This window comes from Protopterus annectens, chromosome 13.part0 (genome assembly GCF_019279795.1).
Source record: "Protopterus annectens isolate FY-2018-M chromosome 13.part0, PAN1.0, whole genome shotgun sequence".
Taxonomy (NCBI): Eukaryota; Metazoa; Chordata; order Ceratodontiformes; family Protopteridae; genus Protopterus; species Protopterus annectens.
The window spans coordinates 505,342,339-505,354,500 of NC_056747.1; the positions used below are offsets into that span (position 1 = coordinate 505,342,339).

General features: G+C 43.3%; 1 protein-coding gene across 9 annotated transcripts in view; it reads left to right on the top strand.

The window, feature by feature from the left end:
- The window catches only part of LOC122787415, a 678,631-nt gene that overhangs the window by 559,452 nt on the left and 107,017 nt on the right, over window positions 1–12,162 (top strand). For 8 of the 9 annotated variants that reach the window (XM_044054125.1, XM_044054127.1, XM_044054126.1 and 5 more), the window contains one exon: window positions 11,334–11,594. The exons of the other annotated variant lie outside the window; for it this stretch is intronic. In XM_044054125.1, coding sequence (XP_043910060.1) covers window positions 11,334–11,594 — 261 coding nt within the window. The remainder of the gene's footprint in view (window positions 1–11,333; window positions 11,595–12,162) is intronic. 9 annotated transcript variants of the gene reach the window in all.

Genomic DNA, 12,162 nt, shown 5'->3' on the forward strand with positions numbered 1-12,162 from the left:
AAGCACTGAGGCCTAAAAGCAAGGCCACTCCTAGAAAAACTATTTCTGCAGTTCCCAGTCACCATCTTCCTCAAGCCCGGACTGCTCAGTCACAGCAGCTTCTTAAGATGGCTGAGGATCTCATCACGCTCATCAAAGGTAATCAGACTACCCCAACCAAAAGAAAAAGAGACCTTTCCCCAGAGATTCTCTCAGAACCTGACGCTGAAGAATCAGACTTTCTGGACTCAGACAATGAACAGCAGTCCCTTACTATCTTTGAGGATTCTGATGCAGAGGAATCCATCCCATTTGCATCCCTCTCTGAGGACCTATCATTTGGAGTGACCTTACATACCCTCAGGGAACACTTCCATTGGGAAGCTCAGGACTACCCCCAGTCTAAGAAGAGACTGAGAGTTTCTGGACCTACCCCAGCATAAACACTTAGCCATTCCTCCCATTTTGGATGTGGTAGACAATGTCTTTATGAAGTCTAGCCTCACCCATGATGCCCTGCCTCCTCCACACAGAAAGCCTGACAGGTATTACAGGATGCCAGACACCCACAAATATTTATTCAAGAACCCCGTAGCCAACCCAGAGGTCATCACCCAGGGGCCCAAAGGGGCTAGGGCCAGTTCCTCCAAAAATCCAATACCTTCTAACAAGGATAGCAGAGCCCTAGATAGATGGAGTAAAAAGGTATGCACCTCTGCTACCTTCGCTATCAGAGCTCTTAACTGCCAGTTCCATATGCTTAAATATCAACAACATACGCTGGAACTATTAAAGCAGAAAATGTCCTCCTTACCAGACAGTTCAACTTCCAGAGAACTGAGAGAGCTCTTACACTCCAGCTCTCAAGTGACAAAGCATTCCCTCCACTGCGGATTTAATGCCCTAGAAGCCTCTACCAGGGCTGCTGTTTCGGGGTCAGTCATTAGGAGACATGCAGGGCTGAAAGAGCAGCCTGTGCCTGATCATGTTAAATCCAAACTCCTAGACGTCCCCCTAGATAAGGACCTCTTGTTTGGATCTAATGCACAGGAGGTGATTAAGAAAATGGAGGATAAAGCCAAGTCAGTGCAGACAGTAAAAGATTTCCTGTAGGTGCAACCTCCCAGATTCAGCAGGAACTTTCCACCAAACACTGGTCCTTTTCTTCCCATTCCAAGCATGTGCAAAGGAAAGGGCGCAGGGATAGACCCCCGCAGGCTGCAACTACAAGGCCAGCAGAGGCACAGACAATGGACCTCTACAACCCCCAGGGCAGGGACTTCTAAGTCTACTCCCTACCCTAAGGACTCCACCCCCCCAATGGTTAGGAAGAAGGCCTGGGAAACCATCACAGCAGATCAGTGGGTCCTAAAAAAATCATTTCCCAAGGATACAGATTCTCATTCAAAGAGAACCCAAGCTTAACAGGGTACCCAGACATACCAGCAAATCAGTGGGCAGAGGCCCTCTGCCAAATTCAGAAACTCTGTGCTCAAGGAGCAGTGGAGCCTGTACCTCAGGAACAAGCCGGAAAAGCGTTTTTATTCAAGATTGTTTCTGGTACCCAGGAAAGAGGGCACTTGGTGCCCTATTCTAGATCTATCCACACTAAACCTTTCCTTGCTAGTGTCAAAATTCAAAATGCTTACACACCAAAAATTCTTGCCCACGCTGACTCCAAATCCCTGGCTAGTCACCCTAGATCTGAAGGGTGCCTACCTCCATATCCCTGTAAGGGAATCCTGCAGAATTTTCTTTCACTTCAAGGCAGACTCATAACACTTTAAATTCTCTGCCCTGCCCTTTGGCTTATATACTGCTCCCAGGGTTTTCACCAAATGCCTGGCCCCTGTCATTGCCTTCTGCAGGCAGAAAACATACAAATGTACCCCTATCTGGACGACTGTCTAATCCAGGCAGACAGCAGGGGAAAAGCACCTGCAGGTCTTCAACTTTGTCCAAACCCTGCTTACCCCTCTGAAATTTACTGTCAACAAGGAAAAATCCCATTTCCAGCCCACAAGACAGATCACCTTCTTGGGAGCTCTCCTGGACACACCCACCCAAAGAGCCTTCCTCTCTCCAGAAAAACAAAGTTTTCTACTCCTAATACTTCACCCATTTAGCTCACAGGACACACCTCACAGCAGGGAAGTTCCTGCAAGCTCTGGGGTACATGGTATCCTGCATCCTGTTGGTGACCGTGGCCAGACTACACATGGGAAAACTGCAATTGTACCTAAAAAAACAATGGTGCCAACACTCTGAGTCACTTCAGCTACAACTACCTCTGATTCCCTGCTTAAGGGAGGAACTCCTATGGTGGGCAGAAGTCTGTACCTTGAACAAGGGCCTACCATTTCTAATTCATCCCCACAGCCAGACCATCACCATGGATGCTTCAGACATGGCCTGGGGGGCCCACTTAGGAGGCATGTGCACCCAAGGCACCTGGGACCTAGACCTCCACATCAACCTGAAGGAAATGATGACAGTACTCAGGGCTATCACAGCCTTCAAGAGCCACCTAAAACCAGAGATGCTCCTCATCAAAACAGACAATACCACAGTCATGCATGCAGTGCAGCAGCAAGCAGGGGAGAACATACTCCTACTCCCCTTGTCGTCTAGCCATGTTACTCTGACAGACTGCCTCTATGATGGGCATGCATCTGATAGCCCAGTACATCCCAGAGGAACCACCTCAGCAGAAGTGTCCTGGACCCCCACGAATGTCAGCTTTGGAGGGAGACCTTCCTCAACATCACCCAATTATGGGGGACTCCAGAGGTAGACTTCTTTGCATCCATAGAGAACAGACAGTTGGACCAGTTCTGCACCAGGGAGTTCCACCCAGGAGCCTGAAAGGTAGATGCTGTCTCCTTCCACTGGTGCAACCTGTTTGTCTACGCCTTCCCCCCTTGCCAATGATCCCAAGGGTACTGCTAAAGATCAGGGTGGAAGGGCCAAGAGCTATACTCATTGCTCCGAATTGGCCCAGGCAGCATTGGTACCCCTTGCTACTCAGCCTGACCAAGGAGCCACCCAGGAACCTCCCTCTCACAGAAGGACTACTAACCCAAGATAAAGGGTCAGTACTGCATCCCATTCTGCAAACTCCCAGCCTATCCACATGGCTTATACCTCATTGTCGGATACTAGCCCACCGTTGAGCAAGCAGGTCCTGGATATCATTAAGGAGGCTAGGAGGCCCAGCACCAGGAAATCCTACTCTGCAAAATGGAAAAGATTTAATGTCTGATGCCAAACTAAGGGTACAAGCAGCTCCCTTGCCACCCTCTTTGATTCTAGACTACCTGGCGGAGCTAGTGCAAAAAGGATTATCTTACTCTTCCATCAAAATTCACCCCTCAGCTGTCTCTGCCCATTCCTATGCAGAGCAACCTTTGTTCTCCCACCCCCCCTGCTAAAACAATTCCTTAGAGGGGTATCACACATCAGACCACCCAGAATGCATCCACCCCTGCGTGGAACCTGAACTATGTCTTGGAAAAATTTACCTTACCCCCCCCCCTTTTGAACCAGCTGCTTCAGCAGAGCTGAAACACCTCTCTTGGAAGACCACCTTCCTGCTGGCCATAACCGCAGCCAGGAGGGTTTCCGAGCTTCAGGTCCTCTTGGCCATTGAACCCTTCATTATCTTCCCATGCAGACAGGGTGTCTCTTAGAACTAACCCCTCCTTTATGCCTAAGGTGGTATTTGATGTGACACTTAATCAGACAGTCCATCTTTCCACCTTCTTTCCTAACCCTCAAAATATTGGGAAAAGAATCCTTCATTCACTGGATGTACACAGACAACTTAGATACTATCTGGATAGGACCAAGTCTCTCAGAAAGACTGACCAGCTGCTGGTCAGCTTCGCCCCAGGGACAGAGGAAAAACCCATTTCCAAGCTGACCATTTCAAAATGGATATCCCACTGTATCTAATTCTGCTACCACTTCCATGGAAAAATACCTCCAAGGCCTGTCCAAAGCCATTCCACTAGGACAGCCTCTATTTCCACTGCTTTCCTCAGGGGCGTCCCTACCAAGGACATCCTAGAAGCTGTCACTTGGACTTCTGTCCACACCTTCACCAAACACTACCAATTGCCTCTTTACTCCAAAGTCCGGGTAGGCTTTGCCTCTGCAGTCCTGCAGGGCATGCTGGGTTCTACTTAGAGCAGTGCAAGCCTGTTCTGTTTCTTCCCTTCCTACCTTCCACCCTACCTTCAGCTTTGGGAATCTTCCCACAAGTGATGACTGCAACAGTGAAACACGAAGAACATAGTACAGTTGTATACACTTACCATAAATGTAGATGTTCGAGTGTATTCACTGTTGCAGTCCTGTTTTCCCTCCCTCCCTCCTTCCCCCCTCTATTTCTTCCTCAGTTTTTATACCTATGGGCATCCCTCAATTTGGTCTTCCTCGGGCCTTCTGGGCAGGGCCCTATAGAGTGGGGCAAGAAAAAACTGATGTAATGGCATCGGCTCCCTTGCTTTATACCACTGACGACCTGACATCAGTCCTTGGTGACCTGTAGCTAACGCAGGAGGGATATTCTTTACTCTGGTATTCAGGCCAGCCAAGTGCTACCCAGCAGGGATAACCCACAAGTGAGGACTGCAACAGTGAATACACTTGAACATCTACATTTATGTATGGTAAGTGTACACCACTGTACTTTTCCTCTCTGATTCATTCTGTTTGAGTAGAGAAAACAGGCAGAGTTGTCCTCTTCCCCCTTTGTTGTTTGCATTATGTTTAGGACAATTGGCAAAGAAAGTAGGGAACTCAGAAATTCAAGGATATAATTGGTATGGTATTCAGGAAAAGTCGGCTTTATTTGTAGATGTTGTTTCTTTATACCTGATAAAAACAAAAAAGGATATTTCAGTGTTGTGGAACATTCTGAGAGTTTCAAGTCTTTTCGGGATACAAATTTAATAAAGATTAAACAAAGGTAGTAGCTGTAAACTATGTACCCACACACAAATTGGTTCAGCAATACCCATATTTATGGGCATTTAATAAAATAAAGTCCTTAAGAAAATGAATTAAAAGGGATTCTGTTATGGCAGTTAAGGATATGGGGAAGAGAATAAACAAAGGATAATGCAAAAACTGAGAAACTGGAAGCTCTGTTTTATGGATATGGATAGCAAGATACAAGCAATGAAAATTTTTTAGTTCCTTTAGTTTTATACAGAGGTCAGACATATTTTTATCCAACAGAGGAGAAGTTGTGGATAGCAATTAATAAGGAGTTGAAGGATTTTATTTTGGAGGAGAACAGGGCAAGAGTCAAGTGGGAAAAGTTGGTCCTTCCAGTAGAAAAAGGTAGTTTGGGATAACCTGATTTTCAAGTGGGAAAGTTGGTCCTTCCAGTAGAAAAAGATAGTTTGGGATAACCTGATTTTCAAGTGGGAAAGTTGGTCCTTTCAGTAGAAAAAGGTAGTTTGGGATAACCTGATTTGAAGGAGTATTTCAGAGCTGCACAGTTAAGGATCTTATATGTAGCATAAACAGAAAGCTGTAATTAAAAGCAGAAAGAAAAACGGGGCAAGCTCAAGAAATTAGATGAGACTAGGATTCTGTATGTGTATCCGTAAGGAGAATAACAACAACCGTACATAATATTATATTCATAAAGTAACAGAAATTATTCTAAGAACTAAGCCAACACAGGAATGGAAGAGACAGCTGGAATTTACTAGAGAAAACTGGCAAAGGAACCAATGTATTGGGAACAAATGATTAGAGAGTGAAAAGTAACAGAATGGGAAGAGGCCAAGAATTCATTTGGACTACAGGCTGGAGATTACCTTCCCTATCAAGCATTGATGTCAGAGTATAGAAAAGAGAAAGAAATAGGGTATCCTAAACAAAAGTCCACCACTGGTAGAGGTTTGAGCAGAATCTATAATAGAAGCTGCTGTTAAAGGATAATTAGTAGTGCATATAAAATATTGTATGATAAATGTATGAATCAATCAGAGCAGGTTAGAAAGGCTTGGGAGGAGAGATTGGATAAGCAATTCACAAAGAAACAATGGGAGGATATGGCTGCCAAACATGTAACAAAGTCTAAAAGATTTAGGATCTTTGCCTGGAAGTGTTTGCATAGGTATTTTTGTACCCAAAGCAGACTCCAAAGAATTTTTCCTCAAGTAAATTGTTAATGTTGGAGGTGTGATGGGGATGCAAGAGGTAATTGGGAACATATTTTTAGGAGTGTAATGAGTTGGCAGACTTCAAAAATTCCCTGCAGGCTATACTGTTAGAAATAATGGGTGAGCAAAAATTGGTGTAAGGACATGATTGCCCAATGACATCTCATCTACTTGTTCTTGGTGATCGAAAACAATATAGCTTGTTAAGACAAGTAACTGAAAACACAGTTAGAAATGTTTTTTATAGATTATATTGTGCCCTGTTTGGCATTATTGATCTAGACACATGCAACAACTCGATCACTCATAGAGATACCTTACTAAAAGTATACAAAACTTAAACAACATGTCCGACATGGACTTACTCAAAGCCCTGTCACTATACTCTGCATGCTGCAGACTGTTAAGAGAGGACCCGTATTTGACATTTAGGGCATCCCCCAACCCATTACTGATGGATTTACTAAACATCAGCCAGTCAGATGGCATCAAAAATACTCTTTTTTTAGGGATCTAAGCCTTTTCTGCAACATCAACAGTATAGATTGGATGGATAACTATATCTCTCAGAGGAGTTCCCAGCCACATAAAAGAAAGTATATCTATGGATGGGAACCAGAGAAATTTACCCCAGGACTGCCCACCATACTACTAATGGACAGAGGCAGCTGCTAAATGCTTTTTCCTATGCATGAGTCTCCTCAAATTATCTATAGTATGCTTCCATTTATTCTCATTAGGAATAATATATAAATATTGACCATGGGATGGGCAAGTCCGGTCTGTAACCAAATGAGAAAGGTTTTGAGCACAGAAAGGGAAACAGGCTAGCCTTAAAATGACCTGCAAGGGCAGCTTGTCTAATACTTACCTATGAACCAGCTGTTGTGCTGTATCAAGCAAAAGGTGAGAATGATCATTACTGCCTGGTAATGGATAAAAATCCAGAGATGAAAATTAGCTGGAGTTCAGTCAAATCATTTTTTGACACAGATTAAATTTCTGTACAAGAACACAGTAGATTAGGTTTCAAAAGAAAAAACGAATTAAATTACTAGTGCGTAATTAGATTACTTTGCAATTACTTAGGCAAGTTAGAGTTTCAATAGTTGTGCAGAAAACTGGACTCGGAGTAAGTGCCATTGATCTTGCTTATAAGTTCATAGATATTCCTGAACAGCACTTATGCTTGTCCAGTGTATATTACAATTGCCATAAACTGTTATTGTACCTCTGACTCCAGGTTATGGCTAAGATGACTGTATACACCAGCCAACTTGTCCATTTAAGGAACAAACAAATCAATAAATAGCAAATACGGCCCCGTGGTGCAGGGGGATCTTAGCCCTTACTGCACCCTTGAACATCCTTTTTGACTAGTGATATAGGCACTCGAGAGACTGGAGAGGAGAGAACGGGAGTGAGTGCCTGACGCAGGCTTGCCCATCCTGGGAAGCGAGGTGGCTGTCTTAAGCTTGCTGTAGTAGAAAAGTCCATGCTGCAAGCAGTTTACCATTTGGTTGAGAGGTTGCATGTAAGTAGGAGTAAGCATGCACCTTCCAAATGCTGTGACTAAGGAACTCGCAAGACGTATGCAAGGAATAGTGGGGTTGGGGCATACTCTCTGTCAGCAGTATGACACTGCACCAGCATCATCATGCTCCTCATTCGTACTGAATAGAGGTGTCAGGTTGAGCCTAGTTTAGTCTAAAGTAGACCCAGTAAGTGAAAAGAGGAGCTGGTGGAGCTCTTGGTCAGCTCTATGTGGGGAAATAGATCCATAGATTGATAATCAGAATACTGGAGAATCATCTGTAGCTTTAGTCAGTCTCCCACTGCTTTTGCAAGTAATGTATATAGCTTTGAAATGCTATTCACAAGTTCTGTATATTTGTATGAAAGGTAGAGCATGCATTAACATTTCATTGTAGCAAGATCACAAGTAGTTTTTATTTGTTTTCAATTGAATCAACCATATTAAGGGCATCAGATTATTGATGGCTGTAACACTTTAATCACAAGTGCCTTCCACTGTTTCTTTTGCACTAATAACATATGTTTTCTGCACCTGACCTTACATTAATTCTGCTCCCGATGAATCCCGGCTGTTTTGCATGGGGACATAGAGTGTATATATAACTGAAAATATAATTTTGCTTGTTTTCCAAATTTTATTTATTTCATTAATGATCGTGGTTGTATACTGTTCACCATAAGTCAAGTGCCATTGCATACTATTCATCAAGGACACCCACACATCCAGGTTAGTAGCAACACATGAAGCATCGGAGACCATACAGGTGCAACTAACCATAGGCAAAACTGCTATACAACTGGTAGCATGTTACAGACCACCCTCCCAATCTCAGGAACCCCACTCAGCCTTCCTGAAGACATTGGAGGATATGAATGTATCACAAAATACCATCATACTGGGAGACTTCAACTACCCTAACAAAGATTGGGTACATTATTCTAGCCCTAACACCCTAGCCCAAAGGTTCATGGAATTCATAAATTCAAATGCACTGGAACAACTAGTCACTTCTCCCACTAGGGGAGATAATATACTAGACCTGATCATCACAAACATGGGGACAAAATGCTCCACACCGGAGGTATACCCCTCACTAGTGAGATCTGACCACAAACTAATCACCCTGGATATACATATCCCACCTCCACCCCCAGCACAAAGACCACAGTGAAAAACTTCTCAAAAGCAGACTTCACTCTTCTTAAGACTGAGATGGTATCCTTTAAGCCCACTGGGCCAGTGGATACCACATCCCACAATGCTGAATCCTTCACAAATGCTTTCTATGGACATCTCCAAGAATGCATGGATCATGCAATCCCAAATAAATCCAAGTCCCTCTCCACCAAAGGCAAGCGTCCTGTCTGGTGGACCTCAGCCATTAACAAATTGTATAACAAAAGAAGGAAGCTACAGAGCAAAATCCCATAAAGGGAAGACATCTCTGATCAACACTAGCAGAAAACTACATTCTCTCATAAAAACATCCAAGGCCAACTTTGAGAGAAAAATCGCTAAGGACACTAAAGATAACCACAAAGCCTTCTTCAGCTATGTTAGAAACTTGGGCGGAAACCTTCAGATATGCTCAGAGTTAGTTCACAACAACAAAAAATACACTGAACCCACAGATATTGCCAACATTCTGACTGACAGGTTCAGTGCAAATTTCTCACCCCCAAAAGAAGAAATACTTATCCCAGCTGAATGTAATCTCCCTGTCATCTCAGATGTCCAAATGAGAGCCGCCCTCAGCAAAGCTAAAAACACAGCATCAATGGGACCTGACGGTATCCCAGGTTGCGTGCTACGTGAACTCCAAGAGGAGCTAAACCTGCACATAAAAATGCTATTTAACCTTAGCCTTACTACAGGATATGTACCTGAACACTGGCGTACAGCAACAGTGGTCCCAGTCCACGAAGGGGGTACCTCTACAGACCCTGGGAACTACCGCCCCATAAGCTTAACCAGCCTGGTCTGCAAAGCTATGGAAAGAATCATTATGGAACTCATAAACAGAGACATTGGGGACCTACAGACACTTGACCCCACCCAGTTCGGCTTTGTAAAAGGCAGATCCTGCCTTTTGAACCTGGTTGACTTTTTTGAAACAGTAACTAGAGCCATTGATGAGGGCAAAGCAGTCCATACAGCCTACCTGGACTTGGCTAAGGCCTTCGACACAATACCCCACTCAGGCATCATAGATAAACTCAACAGCTTAAACGTAAACCCTTATGTCACTAGATGGGTTGCAAACTGGCTAAAGGACAGAACCCATAAAGTTAAAATCGCTGGAGCAATGTCAGACTCAAAGCCAGTCACAAGTGGTGTCCCACAGGGATCTGTCCTGGGACCCCTCTTGTTCGGCATTTATTTCTCAGATGTTAAAGCAAACATGGGAGGGTTGTGGCTGACAAAGTTCGCAGATGACTGCAAACTAGGCGCCATAGTCAATACACCAGTGGACACATACATCCTACAAAAAGGCCTCACAGAAACGGAAAAATGGTGCCGGAGTCATGGCCTTAAACTAAATGCCAAAAAATGTATAGTCATCCCCTCTGGGAAAAACAAAGTACCCACAAATTATCACATAGACAGCAACCCACTGAGTACAGAAAAAGTAATCGGAGACCTAGGGACCCAAGTCGACAGCGACCTCTGATTTGACACCCACGTTGCCAAAGTGGTTAGAAAAACATTCTACCATGCACACCTTATCATGAAGGGATTCACATCCAGATCCAAGGATGTCATTGTACCCCTATACTCCTCCCTCATCAGACCCATGATTGAGTACAATGCTCCATTTGGTATGTACCTCACCCGGCATTTGCAACAGCTGGAGAGACCACAAAAGTACCTCACCAAGAGGATCAAGGGTCTCCAACATATGTCTTATTCTGCCAGACTAAAGAAACTCCAGCTCTATTCAATAGCATACCGCCTGCTCAGAGGTGATCTCTGCCTGACGTACAAGGCCATGTCCAATCAGGAACTGATGGACATGCTCCACCTCCTCAAAAAATCCAAATCCATCAGAACCACGAGAGCTAAAGACTTAAACCTCGGCACAAATATGAATAGGACATGCTGGAGAGATAGATTCATAACCCAGAGGCTTCCCATGCTCTGGAACAAGATCCCAGTTCATGTTAGGCAGAGCCCCTCACTGACTCTCTTCAAGAGAAATCTTGATGAGTGGATGGGAGATCATAAGTTTACCCCAGGGGTCACATCTGTGTCACTACTAGACAGGGGCACAGTAAACTAATTCTATTATATAAGGGGACCTTCACTGTGTCACTACTAGACAGAGACACAGTATTCTAAATCTATTCTGTGCATTTTTGTACCATTTCATGGGGTGGCGAAAGCCACATCACTATGGCTAGGCTTACAAATGCCCCAGGGCAGATAGCCTAGTACTAAAGTATACCTTTTACTTCATTTCAAATCTATGCACAATCAACTTAGTAGCAGGGTAAAGTATGTCTTACGGATGAATTAAGGGAAGTAATTCTTGCTTAACATTGAGCACAAAGACAGATTACTTGTTTTGCAGACTATTTCAGAATTATGCATAATGTAGTATTCATTCATGGACTGATGTTATTTTATTATTCTAGCATAACGTCAGTTTTCTAGGAAAGAGAAAAAGAAATAAGAAGCAAGACAGGAATGATGATTCCAAGACCACAGATTCTCAGAAACAGAGTAAAAGGGAAATGGCCCACAAAATTAATTATGATCTGTTTTCCGAAGTGGAATGGAGTGAAGAGAGCCTGACAGAAAATGCTGTACAACAAGATCACCTGGAGACCACAAAAGTAATGAACCAGACATCAAAAATAGAAGAGGAGAGTTCTTCAGGATTGATCAGTGTCATGGTAAGTGAATTAGCTCAATGTTCACTTGGACAGAATGCTCTGAGTTTTGAGGAATTTTTCCTGTCTGTAAAAGTTTTGGGCGAAAAAATAAATGATACTTTTTTGTCTGTCTTGAATTTATACTTTTCTGATACACATCATGATCTCCATGAAAGAAGAGGCTATGTTGTCATAGGTTAAAAAATACTAACATCAATGAAGAATGTTTTCAACTACAAACTAAGAACTTTAATGACTCAATTTCAAGGTATTTCTTTAGAAATGTATAGATTACTAGAAGCAAAGTTAAAAAATACCAAACAAATTTGTGCAAGTTGATGGAGAAAAGAAAAACAAAGGTGGTTAGGAAAAGATTGTAGAAGTGTAATCATATTTTGTTGTTGCAGAGCATGATGACTTTTGAAAGCAAATTTATTTAAGTAGTTCAATTATTTTTCGTTTGTGTGTTCCTGTAAAATATCCCTAAAATTTACTTGGGTAGTTTCTGGCACCTAGATGTAGGTGAGAAAGTTCCTATATATAATGATGACAGCCCATGTTCAAGTGGCATACTGAGTGCCATAAGACC